Here is a 25,028-nt window from a genome sequence, read left to right on the forward strand (position 1 = left end):
TTTGCATATGCATTTTTAGTAGCTATTTTGTCATTGCCCAATCCTATAATATATGAGTTTTTTTTTCTCGGTTCTTTCAAGGACCAGTGCTTTGATTTTCTTTAATATTTTAATTTTTCATACAAAATGTTTTTTGAGATTTTTTTAAAAAAATTAATAGCCAAGTTTATTAAAGCATTAATAGCTTAAAGCAAAAACGGATTTTTTAACAAGTGCAGCGTTGATTTATTAAAATTTATTAAATATAATAATTTATTATTATTTTGCATTGATGTTGTAGGGAATTATATTTTTTATGTGATGTTGTATTTTTTTTTTTTTTATGTAAAATTATGATTATTATTATTTGTGTTTGTGAAAATCACCCACATAAATTAATAGAAAATGATATTTTGGCATCCACTAACTAATTTACAGAATCCCTCGCAAAAATAAGCGCACCTCTCAGCTTGGTGGGCCTATCTCTGCTTGCTCTCAACAAACCTTCAAAAATATGGCCACGTTCCCCCATATTTATAGGCCACGAAGCGACACAACTCACATAAGTCCAAGTTGGACTTGGACTTGGTCCATCACACCTGCAATTCAGGATTACCGAATATCAACAACTGCATTTTTTGAAAAAAAATTTCTTCCTATATAAAATTATAACTATCAACATTTGATAATTTATCTTAAATTTTCACTTGATATTAAAAGTTTAAAATAATTAAATTTCATATGGGAAAAATGTTTATTTATGTGATAAATGAATTTTTATAAGCATATGGTACATTAGAATCTTATAATTTTCTTTTTTTTTTTTTGTAATTTTATTTGTATCATAATTTAATTCAAAAAAAAAAAACCTGTTATTCAACAATTTAAATCCTAATATATACAGTTTTACAAGTATTTTAATGATCAGAATAATGTAATTTTTTTTTAAATGGTGAAGTATAATTAAAATTCATTTTAGATAAATTAATTTTTTAAAAATTAATTCACTAAAAAAACCACAAGTTAATTGTGGCAAGGATTCAAATCAACGCGTCATCAAATATGAATTGTGGGCTGAAAGGCAAAGACGGAGTGTCCCCTGTCTCCTGGCTGAGGCTGTTACGTATCCAAAACTAAGGCCATTAATTCGCCGTAGAAACCCAAACAACGTCAGACAGCGTATAACGGCGACAGTCCACTGCGCAGACGTTCAGACTCCGAACTCGGTCGGAGTTATTATTAAGGCCAGTTGTTTATTTCAGAAAACACATAAGCCAAATCGAAACTCGAACCAACATTGACTTGATCATCACCAAACACAACCCAAACAAGTAGACAAACGAAGCAACGACACACACAAAACAAAACCCTCTTCTCTTTTCCCGGAAAATTTATCTCAGTTTTATTGCTTTCATATAATTTTTACTCAGATTCAGATACATAGGCTAAGCTAAATGGGGGATTACTGTGACGATGATTATTATCAAGATTATGAGGATTATGATGATGAAGATTCTGTAGATGGGTTTCAAGTTGACACTCAGTTAGTGGCAGCTAACAAGAGTGGTTCGTCTTCTATGGTAAGGATTGGTTTCCATTTTTTTGGTATGAAAGTTTGAGTGGAAAACAATTGCTATTTTTTGTATGTGTTGGTTTAATGCCTTTTCTCAGCAATCAGACAACGCCACTAGAATTGCATGTGTATGTAGTAAATTGGGTAGGCTGATTTTTGAGGATTGATTGCTGTGAATTACTAAATTTACATATTGCCGATAATGTAATAGTTGCTGGATAGAATTTTTTGTATTTTCACATTGCATATGTTTAGTTGAAATTTTATATTTGTTAATCGTCTTTGTTCCTGCGATTTAGTTAGGTTTATGCCGGTTTTTATGCTTTTGAGGGAGAGTATTGAATTTTGTATAGAATAAGAATAAAAACTTCCTTCAATTTATTTCTTAATTTGGTCTAATAATCCTCTTTCTGCAGGTAATCACTAAAGAATCTCTCTTGGCTGCACAGGTAAAATAGTCTACTACAAGTAGAGGTATATGTTACCTTAAGTAGTTCTATGTGTCTGTATTGCTTTTCTTAACAGAGGGAAACTGTGGGCGTTAAATTTTGTAGAGGGACGACATTCATACAGTAATGGAATTGCTATCATTGGAGGAGCACCAGGCGCGGAGCTTACTCATTCATCATCGCTGGGATGTTGATAGGGTGCTTCAGTTACTCATAGAAAAGGGGAGAGATAAATTGTATGCTGAAGTGGGTGTGACCATCATAGATCATGATGACATTATCTTACCCGAGTTGTCATCTATGATTGAGTGCAACATTTGTTTTGATAATGTATCTGCCAGTGAGGTGACTGCCATGGACTGTGGTCACTTCTTTTGCAACAGCTGTAAGTACACTGCTAGATTTTATCTGTTTTCACAATTTAACTAAATAAAGCTGCAAATCCTAGTTGTTTGTGGCTGTCCAAAACAGTATGATTGCCTATGCACAAAACTGTTCTTCTTAACCTGAGTTTCATCAATCTGAAGAACTTTCAAGAACAATTGAACCATAATTTTTGTATTGCATAGTCCAGCAGTCACTATTTTGTGCTAGCTGTTACTGTTGATTGTAACAATGGTGTCAACATGATGCCCCTTAATGAAAAAGATGCAACTAGCAAAAACCATTTTAAAGATCATTTTCACAGATGTTATTTTGGGTATTCTAATGAACATTGAAACGTTTATACTCAAAATTTTTAATAACCATTGTTGACAAAAATTGTTAGAGGAAGAAGTACAAGCTCCTGATGTATGTATCGCCTATATTCAGTTCTCAATATAGAGTTTTCCAGGTCCTAGATCCTTATATGGGCTTTGTCATCAGGCAGGAGGTTACATTCTCTCATGTTCTATAGGCTGCATATATATGTCAATTTATCTTTCTGGTGCCTAGAAAAAATATATCAATATATTTTTACAATAAATTTTCTGTTTAGGTTGGACTCAACATTTTATTGTGAAGATAAATGAGGGCCAGAGTAGACGCATTAGGTGCATGGCGCCCCAGTGCAATGCTGTCTGTGATGATGTTAAAATCAGACATTTAGTTAGCATGCACAATCCGAATCTTGCAGAGAAATTTGATCGATTTCTATTTGAATCGTATATTGAGGACAACAAAAGAGTTAAATGGTGCCCTAGTGTCCCCCATTGCGGAAATGCAATACGAGTTCAGGATGATGAACTTTGTGAGGTTGAATGTGCATGTGGTATACAATTTTGTTTTAGTTGCTTGTCTGAAGCACACTCACCTTGTTCATGTATAATGTGGGAGCTTTGGTCCAAGAAATGCGAAGATGAATCAGAGACGGTTAATTGGATTACAGTCCATACAAAGCCTTGCCCAAAATGTCACAAGCCAATAGAAAAGAATGGAGGATGCAACCTAGTATGCTGTGTTTGTGGGCAAGCATTTTGGTGAGAATTCTTTTATGTGCCTACTGCCTCCTTGTTATTTATCTTTTCCACTTTTTTTTTCTATTTTTCTATTTTTTGTGTGCGTGTTGGGGGGCGAGGGGGAGAAGGTGGAGGATAAGGGCATTACAATTGCCCATTATTTGCTAAAATCCTTTTGTGAGCTTCCAATAAATCATCTTGCCTCAAATCCTCTGGGATTCAATCCCTAGAGGCCAATAAAATAGTTGTTTTCTTTTATGTTGCCATACAGATGTAGTTCCGCTATTTTCTATGATTTTGATGACTAAAATATTTAAATTTTACCATTTGCCTCTTTTCTTTTCTTTTCTTTTCTTTTTCATGTATGTGCATGTAGGCTACAACTTTTGCTTTACTTTGGTCTTTGTTCTGACTTATTTTTTGGTGATTGAAAACTGTTGAGATTAGAGAGAATTGAAGAATTTCTTGATATATTTCACAGTGTTACAATAATTCAAATTTATACGCAAAGGCTATAGCCTTAATAGGAAAGAAAATAAAAGCTAATAAATACAAATATCCCTAATATCACTAATTTACATTCTAATTTACAGCTAATGCACTAATTAAGGAATTTTAACATATTCTAATTTATAGTTAATGCACTAATTAAGAGATTCCAACACTTCCCCTCAAGTTAGTTCATGTATGTTACACATGCCCAACTTGCAAATTAGGGTATGAAACACCTTACAACTTAACCCTTTAGTGAAAACATCAGCTAATTGATCTTTCGAACTTACGTAGGAGACACTTAAGGAACCATCCACAATTTTTTCTTTTATGAAGTGTCTATCAATCTCTATATGCTTAGTCCGATCATGCTAGTTATTATGAACTATACTGATTGCAGCTTTGTTATCACAAAACAAAAATAAACTATTAGCTTCAAACAATTTTAATTCTTTCATCAACTTTGGTAACCACAATAACTCATAGATACCTTGAGCCATTGCCCTGAATTCGACTTTTGCACTGGATCTAGCTGTCACATTTTGCTTCTTATTTCTCCAGGTGACTAGATTACCACTAACAAAGGTACAATATTCTGATATTGATCTCCTATCATCAAGAGACCCAGCCCAATCTGCAACTGTAAAGGCTTTAATTTGAAGGTGACCATGCTTTGAGAAAAGAAGTTCTTTCCCAGGTGTAGATTTTGGGTATCGCAAGATGCGGAAAACAGCCTCCAAATGAAATTCACGAGAATCATGCATATATTGGCTCACTAAACCAACTGCATATGCTATGTCCGGTCTAGTGTGCAAAAGATAAATTGGTTTGCCAACCAACCTCTGATATCTCCCTAAATCCATTGATTTTCCAACTCCAGCTTGCAATTTATGATTGGCCTTAATAGGAGACTCTGCTGATTTATAGCCCAGCATTCCTGTTTCTTTCAACAGATCCAAGATATACTTTCTTTGAGAAATAAAGATTCCCTTATCTGATTTGGCAACCTCTATTTCAAGAAAGTACTTGAGCCTTCCCAAATCTTTGATTTCAAATTCCTATGCTAGGCGCTCCTTTAAAAGAGCCATTTCTTCCTTATCGTCACCAGTTACCACAATATCATCCACATAGACAATAAGTAGTGTGATTTTGCCTCTACGATGCCTCATAAACAAGGTATGATCAACATTGCTTTGGCAGTATCCAAAGAAGATCATCGCTTTACTGAACCTATCAAACCATGCTCTAAGTGACTGTTTTAGACCATACAAAGCCTCTAGTCTTCTCATCCTCAAACCCTGGAGGAATTTCCATATACACTTCTTCTTCCAAGTCACCATGTAAAAAAGCATTTTTAACATCAAACTGCTGCAAGTCCCACTCAAGATTCGCTACACATGACAACAGAATTCTAATGGTATTCATTTTAGCAACAGAAGTAAAGGTCTTTTGGTAATCTACTTCGTACATTTGTGTGAAGCCTTTTGCTACCAGTCTGGCCTTATACCTCTCAATTGAACCATCTGCTCTATGCTTCATAGTGAATACCTACTTACATCCAACTGGCTTCTTTTCCAGTGGGAGATTAACCAGTTCTCATGTCTCATTCTTTGCCAAAGCTTTCATTTCCTCCACCATAGCTGCCCTCCATTTTGGATCGAGGCAAGCTTTCTTCCAATCCTGTGGGATAGAGACAGATGAAACAGACAGTAGAAAGGCTCTGTAGGATGGAGACAGAGAATTATAGGAGATGAAATTAGAAATGGGATGTTTAGTACAGATCTTAACACCTTTCTGGAGAGCAATAGAAATATCAAGATCATTATCAGAAGAAAGAAGAACAGACTGAGAATCAAAATTAGACTCATCAGGAGCCAAAGGAGACTCATCACATACCTCAAGATGTTCAGGAATTGAATGTGGATTCCAGCTTGATCGCCAGCCTTACGCTCGATGGCTATATCTGTCTTGTTTCGTCGAGTATATGTTCTCAAATCTGGCCTTTTCAGTCTTTCTCGAGATTTAGGTGACTCTCTTTGAGTTTCATTGTTAGGTATAAGTTCTAAACCTAGATTCTCCACCTGAAATTGAAGGTTGGGAGAGGATGAGGATGAAGGAAAATATACCTCTTCTCTCCTATGCTCTCCCTGAAGAGGTGGATGGAAATAAGATTCAGATTCCCTGAAAGTAAATTCCATACTCACAAAATATTTTCGTGAAGGAGGATGATAACACCTATATCCCGTCTGAGTACTAAAATAACCAACAAAAACACATTTCAGGGCTCAGGATTCTAATTTTCCACTATTAAGCTTATGAACAAAGCAAACACAACCAAATACCTTTGGAAGAACGGTATATGAATTTTTATCCTGCAAAACCTCTAAAGGACTCTTAAACTCCAATGTCCGAAGAGGCATCCTGTTAATAAGATGTGCAGCAGAAAGAATAGCATCCCCCTAATAAGGTTTAGGAATATTCATGGCAAATATAAGAGACCTAGCAACCTCAAGTAAGTGTCTATTTTTTCTCTCACATACCTCATTTTGTGAACTAATATTAACACAACAAGTCTGATATAAAATCTCATATGCCTCAAGTACTCCTGAAAGACTCCATTCATATATTCTGTACCATTATCAGTTCTCAATATTTTAACATGAGCATCAAATTGTATACTAATTATTTTATGGAACTGTTGAAAATGAGAGAAAACTTCATTTTTTCCTTTCATCAAATATACCTAATTTAATCTACTGCAACAATCAATAAAGGTCACAAATCATCTGTAACCCGATAAAGACACAGTTTGAGTAGGCCCCATACATCAAAATGGATAGTCATAAAAGGAACTGAAGCCTTATTATTTATTGCAGGATAAGATTGTCTAGTATGTTTAGCAAACTCATAAGCATCATATACTAGCAATTCAATTTTGCATTGTTTAAACAGAAAAGAATAAAGTTTTTCTAACACAGTAAATGAAGGATGTCCTAATCTCCTATGTCACATGATAATTTGTTCTTGAGTACCCATAGCTTGCCCCAACATGGCCTGGCCGACATAATCATTCAAGAGATATAGCCCATCTTGCAGTCTACCACTGCCAATCGTTCTCCCTGTCGTCAATTCCTGAAATACACAGTGAGTTGGGAAAAATTCAATTTTGCAGTTTGGAACTTTTGTGATTGAACTGATAGACAAGAGGTTAATAGGAAAGTTAGGTACATGTAAAACAGAACTAAGACTTATATTAGAGGTGCATTTAACAGAACCTGTTCCAGAAACACTAGATAAGGATCCATTCGCAGTGCGAACTTTTTCTTTTCCTGAACATGGAGAGTAGGATATGAATTTATTTGAAGAGCCTGTAATATGCTTGTTTGCTCCATAATTTATAACCCAAAAAGAATTATTAAGATTGACAAGAAAAGCATTACCTGAGTTGACAAAGTTAGAATAGGCAACTGTGGTGGATTGCGATTCAAGTTGTGATAGCAAACGCCTTAGAGTCTGTACCTCTTCATTGGAAAACATCTCAGTGGTGGTAGTATCTTTAGATAGATTCACAGCCTTACATATATTAGCTTGTGGTCTAGTAAGGCCCATCTTTTTTCCTCCACGCCCTTTAGTGGGGCGTCCATGCAATTTTCAACAGTGTTCCTTAGTATGCCGGTTTTTTTCACAATAGTCACAATGTAGTTGATCCTTATCTGATGAACCATGTGACTGTTCACGTGAGGAATTAGTAACTAGCCCTGCCTTATCAACAGACATAGAATGAATCATGGCACTCCTCCTGCTCTTTTCCTGCTGAACATAAGAGTATGTCTGTCTTTAGGTAGATGAAGGATCCTTTCCAAGCACTTGGACCCTAATTTGATCATATTCCATATTCAACCTAGGAAGAAAATCATAAATCTGCTCTTTCTCAACCAACTTCTGAAATTTAACAGCATCTTCAGGACATGAGGCCTGAAAGTCCTGGTAAAAGTCCCGTTCTTGCCATAGACCACTCAATTCTGCATAATATTGAGCAATAGTTGGCTCACCCTGTTTCATACCATGAACCTTGTTTCGAAGCTCATACACTTGTGCATCGTTCCCAACTTGAGAATTGGTCTGAGAAACTGCACTCCAAATTGTAGCTGCACTATTCAACAGTAAATACCCACGAGCTATATGTGGTTGCATGGAATTGATAAGCCATGACATGATAAGAGAATTTTTTGACTCCCATTGACTGTAGGTAGAAGCAGACTTTTCTGATTTTTGCTTATCTCCAGTAAGATAACCCTGCAACCCTCTAGCTTGAATAAAAAGGAGACACGATCTAAACCATTCAAGGTAATTTATCCCATCAAGCTTTACGGGGCTAATAATTAATGAGGGATTTTCAGTTGTAGTAGTCATTTTCCCTTCAACTATTGAATTTTTTGCATCAGACATGATTCAGAGAACTGATTAAAAGAAATAGTAGGCAAAAGACAAATACTCAAAAACAAAATTGCAAACTAAGAGATAGGAATGGGCTGGGCAGAGGCGCGGTACACTAGGGACGTTGTCGAAAAAAAAGTGCGGTTGAAAAAAATTGACCAGGAACAGGCTCACTCCCCGGCGCATGTACACGAGGCAGAAACCTTCTGTCGGCGTGTGGGATCATGCACCTCACCGGATGGCGCGAGAATCCAGGCAAGGACTGGCGATGAGGTTCTTTCCTTCCTAAAGTGGCGGTGACAACTACCTCCCTCAACAAACCCATTTTCAAGGCTTACCCACACAAACTCTATCTATTTCTCACTGTTTTTTCTCTGCAAAAAAAAAAAAATGCTAGATTAAATGGCTAAGGCTCTAATACCATGTTGAGATTAGAGAGAATTGAAGAATTTCTTGATATATTTCACAGTGTTACAATGATTCAAATTTATACACAAAGGCTATAGCCTTAATAGAAAAGAAAATAAAAGCTAACAAATACAAACATCCCTAATATCACTAATTTACATTCTAATTTACAGCTAGTGCACTAATTAAGGGATTTAACACATTCTAATTTACAGCTAATGCACTAATTAAGGGATTCCAACAAAAACTTTGGATTCACATGCAAATGCTATATGCACTACTTTCAATGTAGTGGAATAACCTTGCTTATTTCAATGATAACTTTGGAAACTTGATTTATTTTGTTGCTTTACTAAACCGTTTAGAAGAATTGTATTGTAGACTAGATTAAGCATCTTGCTTTGTGTGGGCAATATACAGATGATGGAAACCACTTTGCTATACCCAGTCTATTGTACCAAACCAATTAATGATTGACATGTATGCTGAATGTTTTACACTTAGCCAATGAAAATTTGTCAGTACCTGGAGTGATTTAGGCTCATTTACTCATGGCAATGGTTTATTGGTTTGGTTAATACCCTAGCAGGAGCAAAGAACTTTCTATGATGGGAATCACAGTACCTGTTTTATTTTATTTTTGAAACTTTTCAATTGGTGATCTAATAATGCCCTTTGACCTACTTGTTTGCTTGCTAGTTCCCTTAAATGTCATGTTCTCCATCTTTTGCCCTGTTTGTGCAGTTGGCTCTGTGGTGGTGCTACTGGCAGAGAGCATACCTGGACTACTATAGCTAATCACAGTTGTGGGCGATACAAAGAAGACCATTTTAAGAAAACTGGGCGTGCAAAAAGGGATCTGGAGCGCTATGTTCACTACTATAACAGATACAAGGCCCATTTAGATTCTTTTAAGCTTGAATCTGACCTTAAGGAAGTCATAAATGGAAAGATTTCAACACTGGAAGAGAGGGATTCAAAATCTAAAGATTTCACTTGGATAATGAATGGACTACACATACTCTTCAGATCAAGGCGGATTCTTTCAGCTACCTATCCATTTGCATATTACATGTTTGGTGATGAATTACTCAAAGATGAAATGAAGGACAAGGAGAAGGAAATTAAAAAGAATTTGTTTGAGAACCAGCAGCAGCAGTTTGAGGGAAATGTTGAGAAGCTCTCCTTGTTTCTTGGAGAGGAATTTGAGTTGTACAATGATAATGAAATTATGGATTTGAGAATGAGGATCATTGCTGTTTCAGTGTCTACTGATAATCTCTGCCGAAATTTGTAAGTTTAACTTTTAGCATTTTCCAAATCATTTTCCACTTGATGCAATTCAAGCCCATGATATATGTAAAACTGGAATAATTGCAAAATCCTTAAGATGATTGATTGGCGTGGAGGTGAAGCCTAGGATCTATAGTTGATTTCTTGTTAATGAAGTGGATGTGAGAAAAATCCAAAACAAATTGCAATTGATGCTATGGAGACAAGAATAGAGTAATTCTTATTTTATGCATGTCTTGAAACCCGCAACTTTTACAAAGGTCTTGTGTATGTGTGTTGACTGCTGAATGGATGCAGGTACGATCATATTGAGAATGATTTGTTGGGCTCTCTAACGTGGACAGTTCATAGGATAGCTCCTTACAAGTCAAGGGGTGTGCTTAGAAGTTCCTAACTTTCAGAGCACTGACATTAGCATGAAAGAACATCAGCAGGAAAGGTAAGGCTACCAGCAGAAAAGGTATGGCCATCTCAAAATTTCCGGTCAAACTTTTCTTGATGTTGAAATTTTCATTACCTACTTATCGTTCATTCATCTGTTCTATCTTTTACATATGTTAATAGAATGATTAAAATCCAGCTTATAGGTTTGCAGTTGATGATGGTTGCTTGGTACTCCTCAGAAGATATGCTAGCAGAATTCTTTGTGACATATCATTTATTATAGTGATTCATCAGCATCTTTCAAGAGGCACAGCTTAATTGTGGGTTTTTGTCTGGCCACGTTACTCTTTCTATAGGAATGCCTTCCTTCTCCATATCGCCCACCCCCTTGATTTTCTTTAGCAATATTATTGCTTAAAGTTGACCACATGGCCTTTGATAAGATTAGTACGCAAAAATATATGTATTATTTTTAAAAATATTTAACTCTGTATATCTATCAAGGAATAGGTGAGTCATTTCCCTTTCTTCCCTTCTATTCTCTATTTTCTTCATTGTGAGGTTGGCTATTTGCATTATGGCGATGCAAGGGATATATATATATATATATATATATATATATATATATATATATATATATATATATATATATATATTAAAGAATAGCAAAGGATGATGTGCATGTAAATTTTTTTTTTATAGTATTTATAGGAATTATTAAATAGCATATAAATATTCTAGCAACCTGATAAAACCTCATCACTCATCAATTTATTAAAAGCAAAATATAAAAAATTTGGGAATATAAATTAAATAAAAATAGTGTTTGAAAACAATTAAAAGAGGAAAAAAAGTAAATAGTCATATAATTCGAATAACTGATAAGTCATAATATTCAAGTAATAATTGCTAAAAACAATTGTAAAACTTTTGATAATATTATGGGGCCATTGGTCGATTTCAAATAAAAAATTTGTCCAATACATATTAAGTAAAGTAAATTAGTTAGATAAATATAGAGAATTGAGTGAGTAAAAATAAAAAATAGCATTATTTTTTTATAACACTCCAAAAATTTTAAATTTATTATTTTATGAGTAATATTGGTATTTTAATTTTATTTAAATTTTAAGAAATTATTTGAGATTTTTTTAGATTTTAAAAATCGGGTTCGATTTTCTGAAAATATAAACTTGATGATTTTTAAAAATTAATTTAAAGACCACGTGACAAAACTAAAAAAATATTTGGAGTCTACGAATTTTTCTGAGTTTTCTGAAACTTTTTTCGAAATTTTTGGACCTCGTTTTCGGTCCTGAGGCAGAGTGAAAATTCAAAATTTTGTACTCCGCATCGAACCGGACCGGATCAGACCGATCGAATCGGACCGGCTCCCTCTCCTTCTTCTTTTTCTCCCGCGCGCGTCTCCTCCTCCTTCTCTCTTTCTCCCGTTTTCTCTCTCCCCCCGCCCCAACCCGTTGGCCAGCCACCTCCCCCGCCACCATAGCTCACCGGCGCGCCGCCCCACCCATTCCTCACGGCCGGCCGCCGCCCCAAACGGCCGGAAAACGCGTGCGAACGCCCCTCCCTTGCACGCTTGACTGTTCGACTTTTCGGTCAAAATCCGGCCGATCTGGCCACCAATCGGACCGGGTCTTGTGTCTAAACTTATCTACTCGTCGAGAGCTTTCCATAGACACCAAGAACACCGAAATCCACCAAGCAGTTTGTCCAATTTTTGCCCCGGAAGTTTTAGCCCATTTTTACTTTCGGGCTAGATTTCTCGCAAACCGTGAACCCCACGAGAAAACCGAGAGTACCAGAGCGCTCCACTCGTCGAGAGCTTCGCGGGGATATAAATTTCAAAATTTTCCGATACCGTTTTTCGGTGGGTCCCACGGAACTTCGCAGTGTTTTTCCAAGCATTAAATGAGCTTAGAAAATTCTAAAAAACTTATGTACTAACCCCCGTGTTGTGGGCTTCGTGTAAGTATCCTCAATTCGCGGAAATTCGACAGTTGACCAGGTCTGTGAATTTCCAGCCAGACAGACCCGTTACCGGAAAAGTCTCCGAATTGGACCGAGGTTTTGGCTACCCCCCCATTGTCAGACGTCCCGAGCGCGTCCCCGGAGTCGGAATCGTCAAAGGTAAACCCGAACCTTACTTTTTCGTAATTTTCTAGTGCTTAAATAGGATTAAAAATCCATAAAATATTCGTGGTAGCTCAGAAAATTATGATTCTTTTTGCAATAGCCTAGTAATATTGCTAAGGACCGCGGGGCAAAGTTTTAGAAATTTTAGAGCTTGTTTGGGTAGTTTTTGCAAAAATGATCAATTATAAGGACTAAATTGAAATTTTACATATTGTGATGGATGACTGATTTGATGGGCCCAGGAGGGGCTGTGTGATGTGATTGAGTTGTGGATATATGGATTGTGAATATAGAAGTGTGTTTTGAGCCATTTTGCAGGTTGGGTAGGTCCTAGGTATAGGGGAGACTCTGCCGGATTTTCGGCACGACTTAGGACGTACTTGGTCTTTTCTTGATTTGTATTGAGTCATTTGTATTAAATAATTATAATGTAATTGTCAGGTGAGCCGGGACAGCCTTCTTCCTCCGCCCAGCCGCCACAGTGACCGTTGTCAAGTTTGTGAGTAAAATATTAATTTTAATTGTAATTTCGATATTATTATATGTTTAAGCATGCCCATGCATCACTTATAAGTATATATCTATGTAGTTAAAATTTAGGCACGATTTATGTTGCATTCATAACTGTTAAAGTGCCATGGATGTTATTGTGGTAATTTGGAGCAGTGTGCGTGCGTTAGCGTGCGTGTGATGTGGTGTGGACTATGGATAGGACGGGTAGACACGGCTTGAGATATTCGCTGGGACCCGGTCCTTCGGGGTAGTCACGGCTTGAGTTCTTCGCTGGGACCCCGATTTGGTTTATTAAGCGAAAGTCCGGCTTGAGTTCTTCGCTGGCACGTGTTGGATTTAAGAGAGTCAGATAGAGATCGCCCCATATATTATGATTGATATTACTGGGTGTGTGAGTGCTCCAAATTACCTTTTTGCTGTTATGATGTGAATTGTTGCTGATGTTGCATTTCACTCCACAAGGTGCATTAGTTTTATATAGTTATAGAGATTATGGTTAAAATTGATATTTTACTCTCTGAGTCGAACGCTCACTCCTGTTCAATATTTTTCCAGGCCACAGGAGGATATTTTTGAGGTTAACCTGCTTTCTCCCTCGCAGGTTATTTATTCATGTTTGTGTAATTCTATAAATTTTCTAGAATTTTCGCATGTGTTAGGAATGTTTATTTGATATGGGTCTGTAAACTAAATTATTATTTTGGACCTGTAAACTTAATATTCTATGCATGTTTGATGGATTGGATGAGGGAGCTGAGCTCCCATTTATTTTTATGCTGATGAGTATATGGAGGGTGAGCTGAGCTCCCCAATTGAGTATTTACTGTGTTTATAGGTCGGGTGAGTCAAAAACTCCCCGTTGGTAGGTCCATTTTATGGCCGGACTGTGTCCCGTTGATTTCTTGAAATTGGGCCCAAATGGGCCTTAGAGTTGGGTTAAGTGAATAGTTAGGCTTACTACGGGCCTCGGGGGCTTTAGGTCGCCTGTGTCCTAGTGCCGGTCCGGCCCATAGGTTGGGTCGTGACAAATGTGGTATCAGAGCTTAGGCTCCAGATTCTTAGGGAATGTTTGTCTAAAGTGTTGGGAAGAGTCTACTAGGAGTCACATGCGGAAAAATAGGGTCCACATTCGTCTTGCATTGTCATCTTTGCTTCTAGTTTCTGCTTTATATATTGTGTGTAAATATGAGTCATAGAGCTGTGTAACGTGCAGTTTTGAATTTTGTGGGCTAATGCTGCTGAATTTCAGGAAAATGCGTAGAAACAGGAGAGCTGCCACTGCACCAGAACCAGATGTGCCTGACGAGGTGTCAGCATAGGATGAGGCGCCTGCCCCGAGGAGGCGGGGTAGGAGGCCTAGAGCTGCTCAAGTAGAAGAGCAGCTGCCACCAGTTCAAGATCAGTCTTTCATGGCACAGAGTCCCATGGACCCCCATGGCAGCTACTCTAGCTGGGTTGCAGAGAACCATCGACATGATAGCGCAGTATATGGTCCACCCTCCACAGCAGCAGCAGTCCACCGCACCAAGAGGGGAACCTTACAAACAGATCATTAATTTCAAGAAGTTGGTGCCTGGTACTTATGATGTGTCAGATGATGCATATCGATTTTTGGATTCCTGCAGACAGGCAGGAACAGAATTGCAGTTGACTGATAGAAGACTAATAGAGTGTATGCAGCATGTCATGGGGCCTATGCCTAGACAATGGATGAATGACTACATATTACCTCGGATGGAGGGTTTGTCGTGGACTCAGTTTGTGGAACTGTTCATCAATTGGTTTGTGCCAGAAAGCTTCAGGGATCAAAAGCAGTGGGCCTTTGAGGCCTTAAGACGAATGGCGTGTCCAGATGAATATGCTGAGAATTTCTTGAGTTAAGCGGTATGCCCCTACAGTTGCTCTGAAACTATGAAGGTGAAGAGGTTCCTAAAGGGGCTTTACAGAGGTATGCAACCTCGCCATGATGTCCGATCACTGCTTGATGTGGTAGTTGATCGAGCCAGACAGATAGAGATTAGCTATGCTGCGGATGACAGCGGAAGAGCAAAGAAAAACAGAGCAGAGGGTTCTTCAGGTGCTCCCCATATGGGTGCTCCAGATAGTGGTGGCTAGAGTAATTTCAGAGGAAAAAGTAGGAACAAGAATAGTGGTTTTAGACACAAATCCCGAGGGTTCAAACTAGGGTACGGATCCAGCAGTGGTCACAGTTCAGGGTACAACAGTTCTGGGTCTGGTTCAGGATCCTCCTTGGCACCTTGTGCACAATGTGGAAGAGGACATTCAGGACCTTGTATGATGGGTTCAGGAGTATGCTTCAGGTGTGGCCAACCAGGTCACTTTGCTAGGGAATGCCCCGTGTTCAGTGAGCCACAGATGGGGTCATAGGGTTCTGTTGTAAATGTTCCTCGCCAGTTGTATCCGGGTGCTTCCAGCATGGCAGGCAGTCAGTTCAGTGGCTAACAGGGCCGAGGACAAGGGGGATGTGGATTTGGAGGCAGATCAGGAGGTAGAAGTCAATATCAGGGTTCTGCCACTCAGGGTAGGGGTCAAGCTCGGGTTTCCACTCTGACCCACCAGGATGCTCAGGCTTTCAATGCAGTTGTGGCATGTAACACCCCGTTTGCATAGCCTAGTAGATTTCACTGTTTCGGTGACCGGTGTTGGTCCAGACAATTAAGGGGATTAGAACCATACTTAAGACAACTGGAGAAGCCATAAGCACAAATAATTAGTAATGTCCAATTAGTTAAGTATAAACAAGAAAAATAGAACATAAGAAGTTAAACGAGCCGAGAGTCACAGCGATGGGTGACCTTTCTAGGAATGATCGAAGTCATTTTAAACTCAAATTTTGAATCAAAAAGTGACGCCATGTCCTTAGGACCCTTATGAATACAAATGAAAAGAGAAAATCATGAAAAAGAACTGTTAAGCTACCAAATAATTAGGTCGAGGAGCGGAAGAAATATGGAATTATTTGCAAACTGGGATGAACCGGCGAGGGGCAATTTGGTCAATTGACCCCGAGAGCTGACTCTTGACCTAACTGTCAAATAAAATCGGAGAAAAGAAAATTTCGGAATCGATAATTAAATTAAAGAACTAATAAAAAAAAGGAGAAGGGAAAAGTCAAAGGTGATGACATCATGAATGATGTCATAAACAAATTAATTAAATTATTTCTTTAAAATGGATTTTTGGTCTTCAAAAAGGGATAAGGATAAAAAGGAAAAAAAAATAGAATTGTCTTCTTCTTCCTTCCATCTTGCCGCCCACCTTCTCCCTCTCATCTCTATGGAGGTCCACCATTAAAGCTTGCTTCAAGCTTTTAAACATCCATTTGATCTTACCTTACCCCAAATTCACCCATAAAAACTTCTTTTAGTCACTTGACAAGGAGATTGATCATCAAAGAAAGAAGGAAAGAGGAGAGAAACTAGAGAATTTAAATTCAAGTGAGGTAAGCACATTAATTTGTAAGTTTGAAATTTAGTAGTTGTGTTTATAGCTTGAATTACTTGTAATATGTTTAAAATGAAAAGAAATTAATTGTGGAAGGATTAAAGCAAAATTCATCCAGCTAGGGTTTTGATGTGTGTGCATGAATTTGATGGACTTAAAGGTGTGTATGAGTTTGATAGAGTTAAAGAAGCATGTATGTAGCCGTTGAATTGGTTAAATGCATGAAATTGATGAGTTAGGATTTTGAACCATAGGGTTTGGAACCAAATTTTGGAGAAATGCATAAATGATGACTTTGATCTATTGTGAGATGAAAAATGGTAAATAATGACCAAAAGAGGTGTGTGGGAATTGTTGGAATGAAAACCAAATTCGTAGGTCCAATGGTCATCTTCTTTGGCAAAGATGACCAAACCCACTTTGAAGGACCAAAACTCAAATTTTACAAGTCCAATTGATATGCACAAATTGGGGATGAAAATAGACATAAAAGAGCACAATTTTCATTAAGGAACCATGCCCAAAAACTGACCAAAACTGGGTGAACAAATTGACCAAAGTGAAATGAGAGCAGTCACATCGCATTAAATCGACCAAATGAACAGTAACTGTTCATTTGGTCATAACTCGAGCTAGGAAGGTCAAATTGACCTGAAATTTTACCAGCAATTAGATAAGGTATAGATCTAAAACTGTTATGAAGAACACCACCCCAAATTACGCCATTAACCCATTCAAATTATTGAGCAAAGTTGAGTTACCAAACCTACAACTCTGCAGAATTTCTATTGAGCAGTAATGTTTGAAGGGTTATAACTCTCTCTACAAAACTCCGATTTAGGCGATTCTTGAACCGATGGAAACCTAAGACATAGTATAACATTTCATATGAAGAAATTTAGACCAAATTATGAACTTAACTTAATCAAATTACTGACCAAAGTTGGATCAAAATCTGCCAGAACCCAAAATCTCAGCATGAACAGTGCACGTGAACAGTAATTTTATTTTGGCCATAACTTGAGCTACAAAACTCTAATTGGGGTGATTCAAAAAGGAGAATAAACTTAAGACAATAAGGAACATTTTCTATGAAGAAAGTTTTATCAAATTCCAACAGTAAACTGATTAATGAAACAGTACAATTAAGGACACCAAAACTGAAAATTTGGCAATTTTGATTAAAAGACCTAAGTTTTGAGAAAATGACAAAAACCAACAAGTTTGGTGATCAAAATGTGGTATGTGGGTAAAGTTGGAATTCCCATACCTATTAAGCCTTAGAAAGTCAATAATTTGACTTGAATAGTGCAGTGAATAGTAACCCAAAATACAAAATTTCAAGAACGTCGAATTTAGCACGTTAGAGCTAGGTAAAAGTGAAGTTAAATTTATTATTGGATTTATGCTAAGTTATGGTACTGAAACACTGTGAAATTGTGTGTTTCAGTGGAAAAGAATACCGGGACAGAACCCGAGGAGTTGAGTCAAGGCCAACAGGCGACTCGTTTGAGGTTTGTGCACAACGTGTAATTTTTGTAAATTATTTGCTGCATATTGTTTTGAATGATTTGAAAAAGTGAATTGAGACATTCTTTATGATGCTTTAATCGAAATTGTTGAAAGTTATTGTGTATATTTGAAATGACAATGTTTAGCAAATTGTAAGATAAGTTTTGAAACCACAGTATCATGGCCATATATTTGAACACCTCACTAGCACGACTAGTGGAGGTAATTAGTTTCGAATTTTAATTCCTTCTCTGGAGAAGTATTGAGGTGTGCCAGTAGAAGAGGATGTGAATGGATATCCATATATTTGAGCTAGCTAGCCTTGTGATGTGATTTCTCTTTAGACTTTGGCTATTGAGATTCTATTTGTTTCGAATGGCATGATTTAACTGTGGGTTTTATGAAATGTGTTTTGATACTTTGAAATAAACTTGGTTTGCATTTAAAATCTCATAATGCATGATTTGTACTTAATTCTCATGTTCAGCCAAATTTTTGAATAAATGTGATTTAAGTTTTGCATAAAGATTATTTTAGTATGATGTGCACCACTAAGTTCTAGTACTCAGCGATAGCTTCTATTGCTGTCGCAGATACAGAGACTAGAAGAGCAGTAGACTGAGCTGCTAAGGATTGAGGATCTTCCTGTTTTGAAGCTATCGAGTATAATTTATACCCTAATTGTAAATATTTCTTTTGATGTATATATTACACATAAATGTATGGACATATAAAAATGGGTCTTGAGCAGTTTGTATAAAATTTGTATAAAATTGTAATATATATAGTGGATTTGAAATTTGAAAGTTGATAAATGTGTTGAGAAATTGATTGAGATTGAGTATGAAATTGAAGCAGTTGTTGAGAAAAATTTTTAGAAGTGCTTTTTACAGATATTTGAAGAACTGTTTTCTCAAAATACAGAGAGAATTCTGTCAAAATTTTTATAAAATTTACGTAAAAATAAAATGGGCCAAAAATATTAACTAGTTTTAATTTTAACTAAATGTTTTAAGTACTTATTAGAAAATGCTCACCACTTACTAAAAGTAAGAAATTTGTTTTAAAATCCCTTGTAGGGTGCTTAATGAGTTATCGGTAGGTGAAGTTCGGTAGTTCATTAAGTATTCTACGGGATCATGTTATGCCTTACAGAGGGGTAAGGTGTGACATGTTTTAGTGGTATCGAGCAAATTTTTGAAGTATGTTTTAACTTGTGAATTTGTGTTTTTCCTTGTTAAGTACAACTGCTCAATGTCCATAATTGTTACATACAGTGCATTACATCATAAATATGAACTAATGGAGGGAAATCTCCTTGTGTTACTTGTTCAGGAGATACCTTAACTTCAACCTGAAATGGAAGAAGGGGATCGCTCAGTTGAGCAGTCTATTGAAGCTGAGGCACAAGGGGAAGCCCCAGCTTTACCGAATGTCAGTGGGTCAGCAGCACGAGCCCCACAAATGCCGCAGTTCCCTGCACAATTCGGACAGTAGATGGCTGCGATGTTTCAGCAAATGGCTGGGGGTATGCCTGTTCAAGCTCCACCCCAACCACCTGTGGCACAACCATTGCCTCCAGCCAGACAGTATGACAAGTTATTGAAGTATGGGGCTGCAGAATTTAAGGGTACAGTGGACCCTTTAGAGGCAGAGCAATGGCTTGAAAGAATGGACAGAGTATTTAAGAAGCTACATTGCCAAGATGAACTGAAGTTTGAGTACTCTGTGTCGCTACTACAAGGGGATGCGTATGATTGGTGGAAGACCATCCCCCACAGCTTGGCTGAACCACCAGTGTTGACCTGGGATGACTTCATCAGAGAATTCAGACAGAAATATATCCCAGATGCATATGTTGACCAGAAATTGCAAGAATTTTTGAGTCTGAAACAAGGGAACCGATCGGTGGCAGAGTATGAGAGGGAGTTCTCTCGCCTGAGTCACTATGCGGGGAGTCTCCTTACTACCAGCAAGGCAAGGTGCAAGAGATTTGAGACGGGTTTGAAGCCCAGCATAAGAATGCAAGTTGTGGGATTCCGACACAGTAACTTCTCAGAGCTTATGTCTTAAGCACTTGAACTGGAGAGAATTGAATCAGAAGCAACCCCAGTGAAAGAAAAATCAGAAAAAGCTGAGAAATCAGAAAAAGACAAGGGGGAAAAATCAGTTGAACAGAGTTCTGGTGCTACCTCTGGAAAGAAGAAGATGTTTAGTGGACCCAGCAGGGGTCAAGGTGGAAGATTTGGTAGAGGCAGATTTTTTGGACAGAGACCCCCTAGGTCTGGTCAGCAGTCGAGGGTTCACATTCTGCCCGCCCCTGTGAGACTTGTGGCAAGGTTCATGGAGGGGAATGCTATTGGGCCACTGGAGCTTGCTTTAACTGTGGAGGCAAGGGTCATTTAGCAAGAGACTGCACTAGTGCTCCGTCTTCGAGATATGGTCCAACTCCTACTACTGCCGAGGGATCTATTCAGAGTCCTACTCCCAGAGGTTCACAGTCAGTTGGTAGAGGAAGAGGCAGAGGTAGAGGCACTGCTTCAGGCAGTCAGGGCACAGTTGGTCAGTCAAGACAAGGAAGTGCTTCAACCAGAATCTACACAATGAGATAGCGAGAAGAGGCTGAGACTTCTGATGTGGTAGCTAGTACATTCTCTATCTCTGATCAAGAAGTATTTGTATTGTTTGATCCGGGTTCAACTCATTCATATGTTAGTGCTAGCATAGTCAGTTCACTTGCTGTTCCATGTGTGCAAATGGGTTTTGAAGTGCTAGTAACTAGTCCGTTAGGACAAGAGGTCCGGGTCAACAGAATTTATAGGGACTGTCCTTTGGTGATCCAAGGACATGTTTTCCTATCAGACTTGATTGAAATGCCCTTCAGAGAGTATGATATCATCTTGGGCATGGATTGGTTAGCCAGGCATCACGCCATGATTGACTGTAGATCAAGATGCCACTTTTGGTCTCCCTTTGTACAGTGATGTGCTAATACATGGGGAGAGGCATTTACTGCCATCAAACATCATTTTGGCTGCACTAGCCAGAAGAATGATCAGAAAGGGGTGTGAAGCATACTTGGCACATGTAATAGACACCCAAGTGGGGAGTCCAGCATTGAAAGACATCCTTACTGTATGTGACTTTCCGGATGTATTTCCTGATGAATTGCCAGGATTACCTCCAGAAAGAGAGTTGCAGTTTGAAATTGATGTTATGCCTGGTGTGGACCTAATCTCCATAGCACTATATAGAATGGCACCAGCATAATTGAAAGAGTTGAAAGTGCAATTGCAAGAGTTGCTTGACAAAGGCTTTATCCGCCCTAGTGTGTCACCTTGGGGAGCGCCAGTGTTGTTTGTAAAGAAGAAAGATGGCACTCTCCGCTTGTGTATTGATTATCGGCAGTTGAACAAGGTGATAATAAAGAATAGATATCCATTGCCCCGCATTGATGACTTGTTTGATCAGTTGAGGGGTGCAGCTGTGTTCTCCAAAATTGACCTGAGATTAGGTTATTATCAGCTGAAAGTACAAGAGCAAAGTATTCCTAAAACTGCCTTCAGAACCCGCTATGGCCATTATGAGTTTTTGGTTATGCCATTCGGGTTAACTAATGCTCCGGCTGCTTTTATGGATCTGATGAACACTATTTTCAAACCATACCTCGACCAGTTTATTGTGGTATTCATTGATGATATATTGGTCTATTCGAGGAATGCAGAAGAGCATGATAGACATCTGCGGATTGTACTGCAGACTTTGAGGGAGAAACAGCTATATGCAAAATTGTCGAAGTGTGAATTTTGGCTGAAGGAAATATCTTTCTTGGGGCATGTAGTATCAGAAGAGGGCATTAAAGTAGATCCAAGTAAGATTGAAGCTGTCCTTAATTGGAGGCCACCCAGAAATGTCACAGAAATTCGTAGTTTTCTGGGTTTAGCTGGATACTACCGTAGATTTGTGAAGAGATTCTCTATGTTGGCATCTCCATTGACCAAGTTGCTTATAAAAGATGTAAAATTTCAGTGGACGGACAAATGGCAGTAGAGTTTTGATGAATTGAAGAGATGTTTGACTGAAGCTCTAGTCCTGACTTTACCTACTCCGGGTAAAGAATATACAGTATATAGTGATGTTTCTCACAATGGGTTAGGCTGTGTATTGATGCAAGATCGAAATGTCATTGCCTATGCATCACGCCAGCTAAAACCACATGAGAGGAATTATCCAACACATGATTTGGAGCTTGCAGCTATTGTGTTTGCTCTTAAGATCTGGAGGCACTATTTGTATGGGGAAAAGTGTTACATTTACACGGATCATAAGAGTTTAAAGTATTTGGGCACCCAGAAAGAGCTGAATTTGAGACAGAGGAGATGGTTAGAGTTGATAAAAGACTATGATTGTCTGATAGACTATCAGCCAGGGAAAGCTAATGTTGTGGCTGACGCCTTAAGTCGCAAGACTATGGCAAGTCTACGGGTTACTACTTTGTCTTTGGTACATGAGTTAAGATCATTACATGCCAGCTTAGAGATTAATGATGATGGGCAGACAGCAGTTGCATGGCATGTACAGCTAGTGTTGATTGATCAGATTAGAATGGCTGCTCAGAATGATCAGAAGTATCAGAAGCTGTTGGAAGAAGTCCGACAGGGCAAGAAACCAGAATTCTCAATCAGAGATGATGGTTTACTGCTACACCAGGGCAGAATGTGTGTTCCTAATGATGTTGATTTGAGGCAGATCATTTTGAAGGAAACACATGAGTCTCCTTTTGCCATGCACCCTAGTGGCACAAAAATGTATAGAGGGCTAAAAGAGCATTACTGGTGGATGGGTATGAAACGAGATGTGGCAGAGTTTGTATCCAAATGCTTAACTTGTCAACAAGTAAAGCAGAGCATCAAGTACCCACTGGGTTGTTACATCCACTACCAGTGCTCGAATGAAAATGGGAGAGAATAACAATGGATTTTGTGATGGGACTTCCGAGGACACAGAAGAGTCATGATGCAGTATGGGTCATTGTTGACATACTGACCAAGTCTGCTCATTTTCTGCCAGTCCGGATGGACTACAGTTTAGAAAGATTGGCCAAGTTATACATTGATGAGATTGTGAGACTGCATGGAGTGCTAGTATCCATCGTATCAGATAGAGATCATAGGTTCACTTCTAGATTCTGGGGTAGTTTTCAGAGAGCCCTAGGAACTAGATTGAACTTTAGTACTGCATTCCACCCATAGACAGATGGCTAGTCTGAGAGGGTAATTCAGATCTTAGAGGACATACTACGGGCTTGTGTGATTGAGTTTGAGGGCAGTTGGGATACACATTGCCTTTAATTGAGTTTGCTTACAACAACAGCTACCAATCAAGCATTGGAATGCCTCCATATGAAGCTTTGTATGGCAGAAAATGTAGAACCCCGTTGTGATGGGATGACGTGGGTGAAAGAAAGATGATTGGACCCGAAATTGTTTAACAAACTGAAGAGAAAATCAGGGTGATTCGAGATCGACTTTAGACTGCATCAAACCGTCAGAAGTCCTACATTGATCTGAAAAGAAGGGATATTGTGTATGTAGTGGGTGAGAAAGTTTTCCTCAAGGTTTCTCCTTGGAAGAGAATTATGAGATTCGTCAGAAAAGGGAAATTGAGTCCTCGTTTCATTGGGCCATATGAGGTTCTGGAAAGAGTGGGTCCTTTGGTATATCGGTTGGCACTACCTCTAGAATTGGAGAAGATACATAATGTCTTCCATGTGTCTATGTTGAGGAGGTACCGATCAGACCCATCTCATATACTACCAGTAGAGGAAATTGAAGTGAATCCAGACCTCACATATGAAGAAGAACCTATAGAGATTCTGGCTTATGAGGTGAAGCAGCTATGGAACAAGCAGATACCGTTGGTGAAAGTGCTGTGGAACCATCATTCGGGCCAGGATGCTACTTGGGAACGAGAGGTGGACATGAGGAGACAGCACCCACAGCTGTTCAGAGATTGATACCAGGTAAAATTTCGAGACAAAATTTATTTTAAGGGGGGGGGGGAGAATTGTAACACCCCGTTTGCATAGCCTGGTAGATTTCACTGTTCCGGTGACCGGTGTTGGTCCGAACAATTAAGGGGATTAGAACCATACTTAAGACAACTGGAGAAGCCATAAGCACAAATAATTAGTAATGTCCAATTAGTTAAGTATAAACAAGAAAAATAGAACATAAGAAGTTAAACGAGCCGAGAGTCACAGCGATGGGTGACCTTCTCGGGAATGACTGCGAAGTCATTTTAAACTCAAATTTCGAACCGTAAAAAGTGACGCTGCGGTCCTTAGGACCCTTATGAACACAGTGAAAAAGAGAAAATCATGAAAAAGAACTGTTAAGCCAGTCAAATAATTAGGTCCGGGAGCCGAAAGAAATATGGAATTATTTGCAAACTGGGATGAACCAGCGAGGGGCAATTTGGTCAATTGACCCCGAAAGCTGACTCCTGACCTAACTGTCAAATAAAATCGGAGAAAAGAAAATTTCGGAATCGAAAATTAAATTAAAGAACTAATAGAAAAAAAAAGAGATGGAAAAAGTCAAAGGTGATGACATCATTCATGATGTCATAAACAAATTAATTAAATTATTTCTTTAAAATGAATTTTTGGTCTTCAAAAAGGGATAAGGATAAAAAGAAAACAAAAAAAAAAGAATTGTCTTCTTCTTCCTTCCATCTTGCCGCCCACCTTCTCCCTCTTATCTCTATGGAGGTCCACCATTAAAGCTTGCTTCAAGCTTTTAAACATCCATTTGATCTTACCTTACCCCAAATTCACCCATAAAAACTTGTTTTAGTCACTTGACAAGGAGATTGATCAACAAAGAAAGAAGGAAAGAGGAGAGAAACTAGAGAATTTAAATTCAAGTG

The 25,028-nt window shown here is 38.2% G+C and overlaps 1 protein-coding gene across 8 annotated transcripts; it reads left to right on the forward strand.

Annotated features, from left to right (window-relative positions):
* The first annotated feature begins 1,036 nt into the window (after nucleotides 1-1,036).
* Nucleotides 1,037-10,986, forward strand: LOC110631596 (probable E3 ubiquitin-protein ligase ARI2). Of its 8 annotated transcripts, none has more exons than XR_002490543.2 (7): nucleotides 1,037-1,559; nucleotides 1,969-2,001; nucleotides 2,107-2,386; nucleotides 2,981-3,461; nucleotides 9,522-10,070; nucleotides 10,368-10,530; nucleotides 10,666-10,986. XR_002490543.2 is itself a non-coding variant. In XM_021779473.2 (7 exons), the coding sequence occupies exons 1-6, from the start codon at nucleotides 1,434-1,436 to the stop codon at nucleotides 10,462-10,464; spliced, it is 1,566 nt and encodes a 521-aa protein (XP_021635165.2). In that variant the 5' UTR covers nucleotides 1,037-1,433; the 3' UTR covers nucleotides 10,465-10,509; nucleotides 10,651-10,986. The 8 variants fall into 8 exon arrangements, 5 of the variants coding, with proteins under 5 accessions (XP_021635165.2, XP_021635166.2, XP_021635167.2 ...); XM_021779473.2 differs by having other exon boundaries at nucleotides 10,368-10,509; nucleotides 10,651-10,986; XM_021779474.2 differs by having other exon boundaries at nucleotides 10,368-10,509; nucleotides 10,658-10,986.
* The last annotated feature ends 14,042 nt before the right edge of the window (nucleotides 10,987-25,028 follow it).

The sequence above is a fragment of the Hevea brasiliensis genome, chromosome 12 (genome assembly GCF_030052815.1).
Source record: "Hevea brasiliensis isolate MT/VB/25A 57/8 chromosome 12, ASM3005281v1, whole genome shotgun sequence".
NCBI classification, from domain to species: domain Eukaryota; kingdom Viridiplantae; phylum Streptophyta; class Magnoliopsida; order Malpighiales; family Euphorbiaceae; genus Hevea; species Hevea brasiliensis.

Coding starts and splice junctions, on each gene's coding strand:
- LOC110631596 (XM_021779473.2), top strand. CDS start 1,434: ATGGGGGATTACTGTGACGATGATTATTATCAAGATTATGAGGATTAT. Junction 2,002..2,106: donor AATCTCTCTTGGCTGCACAG/GTAAAATAGTCT, acceptor TAAATTTTGTAG/AGGGACGACATTCATACAGT. Junction 2,387..2,980: donor TCACTTCTTTTGCAACAGCT/GTAAGTACACTG, acceptor TTTTCTGTTTAG/GTTGGACTCAACATTTTATT.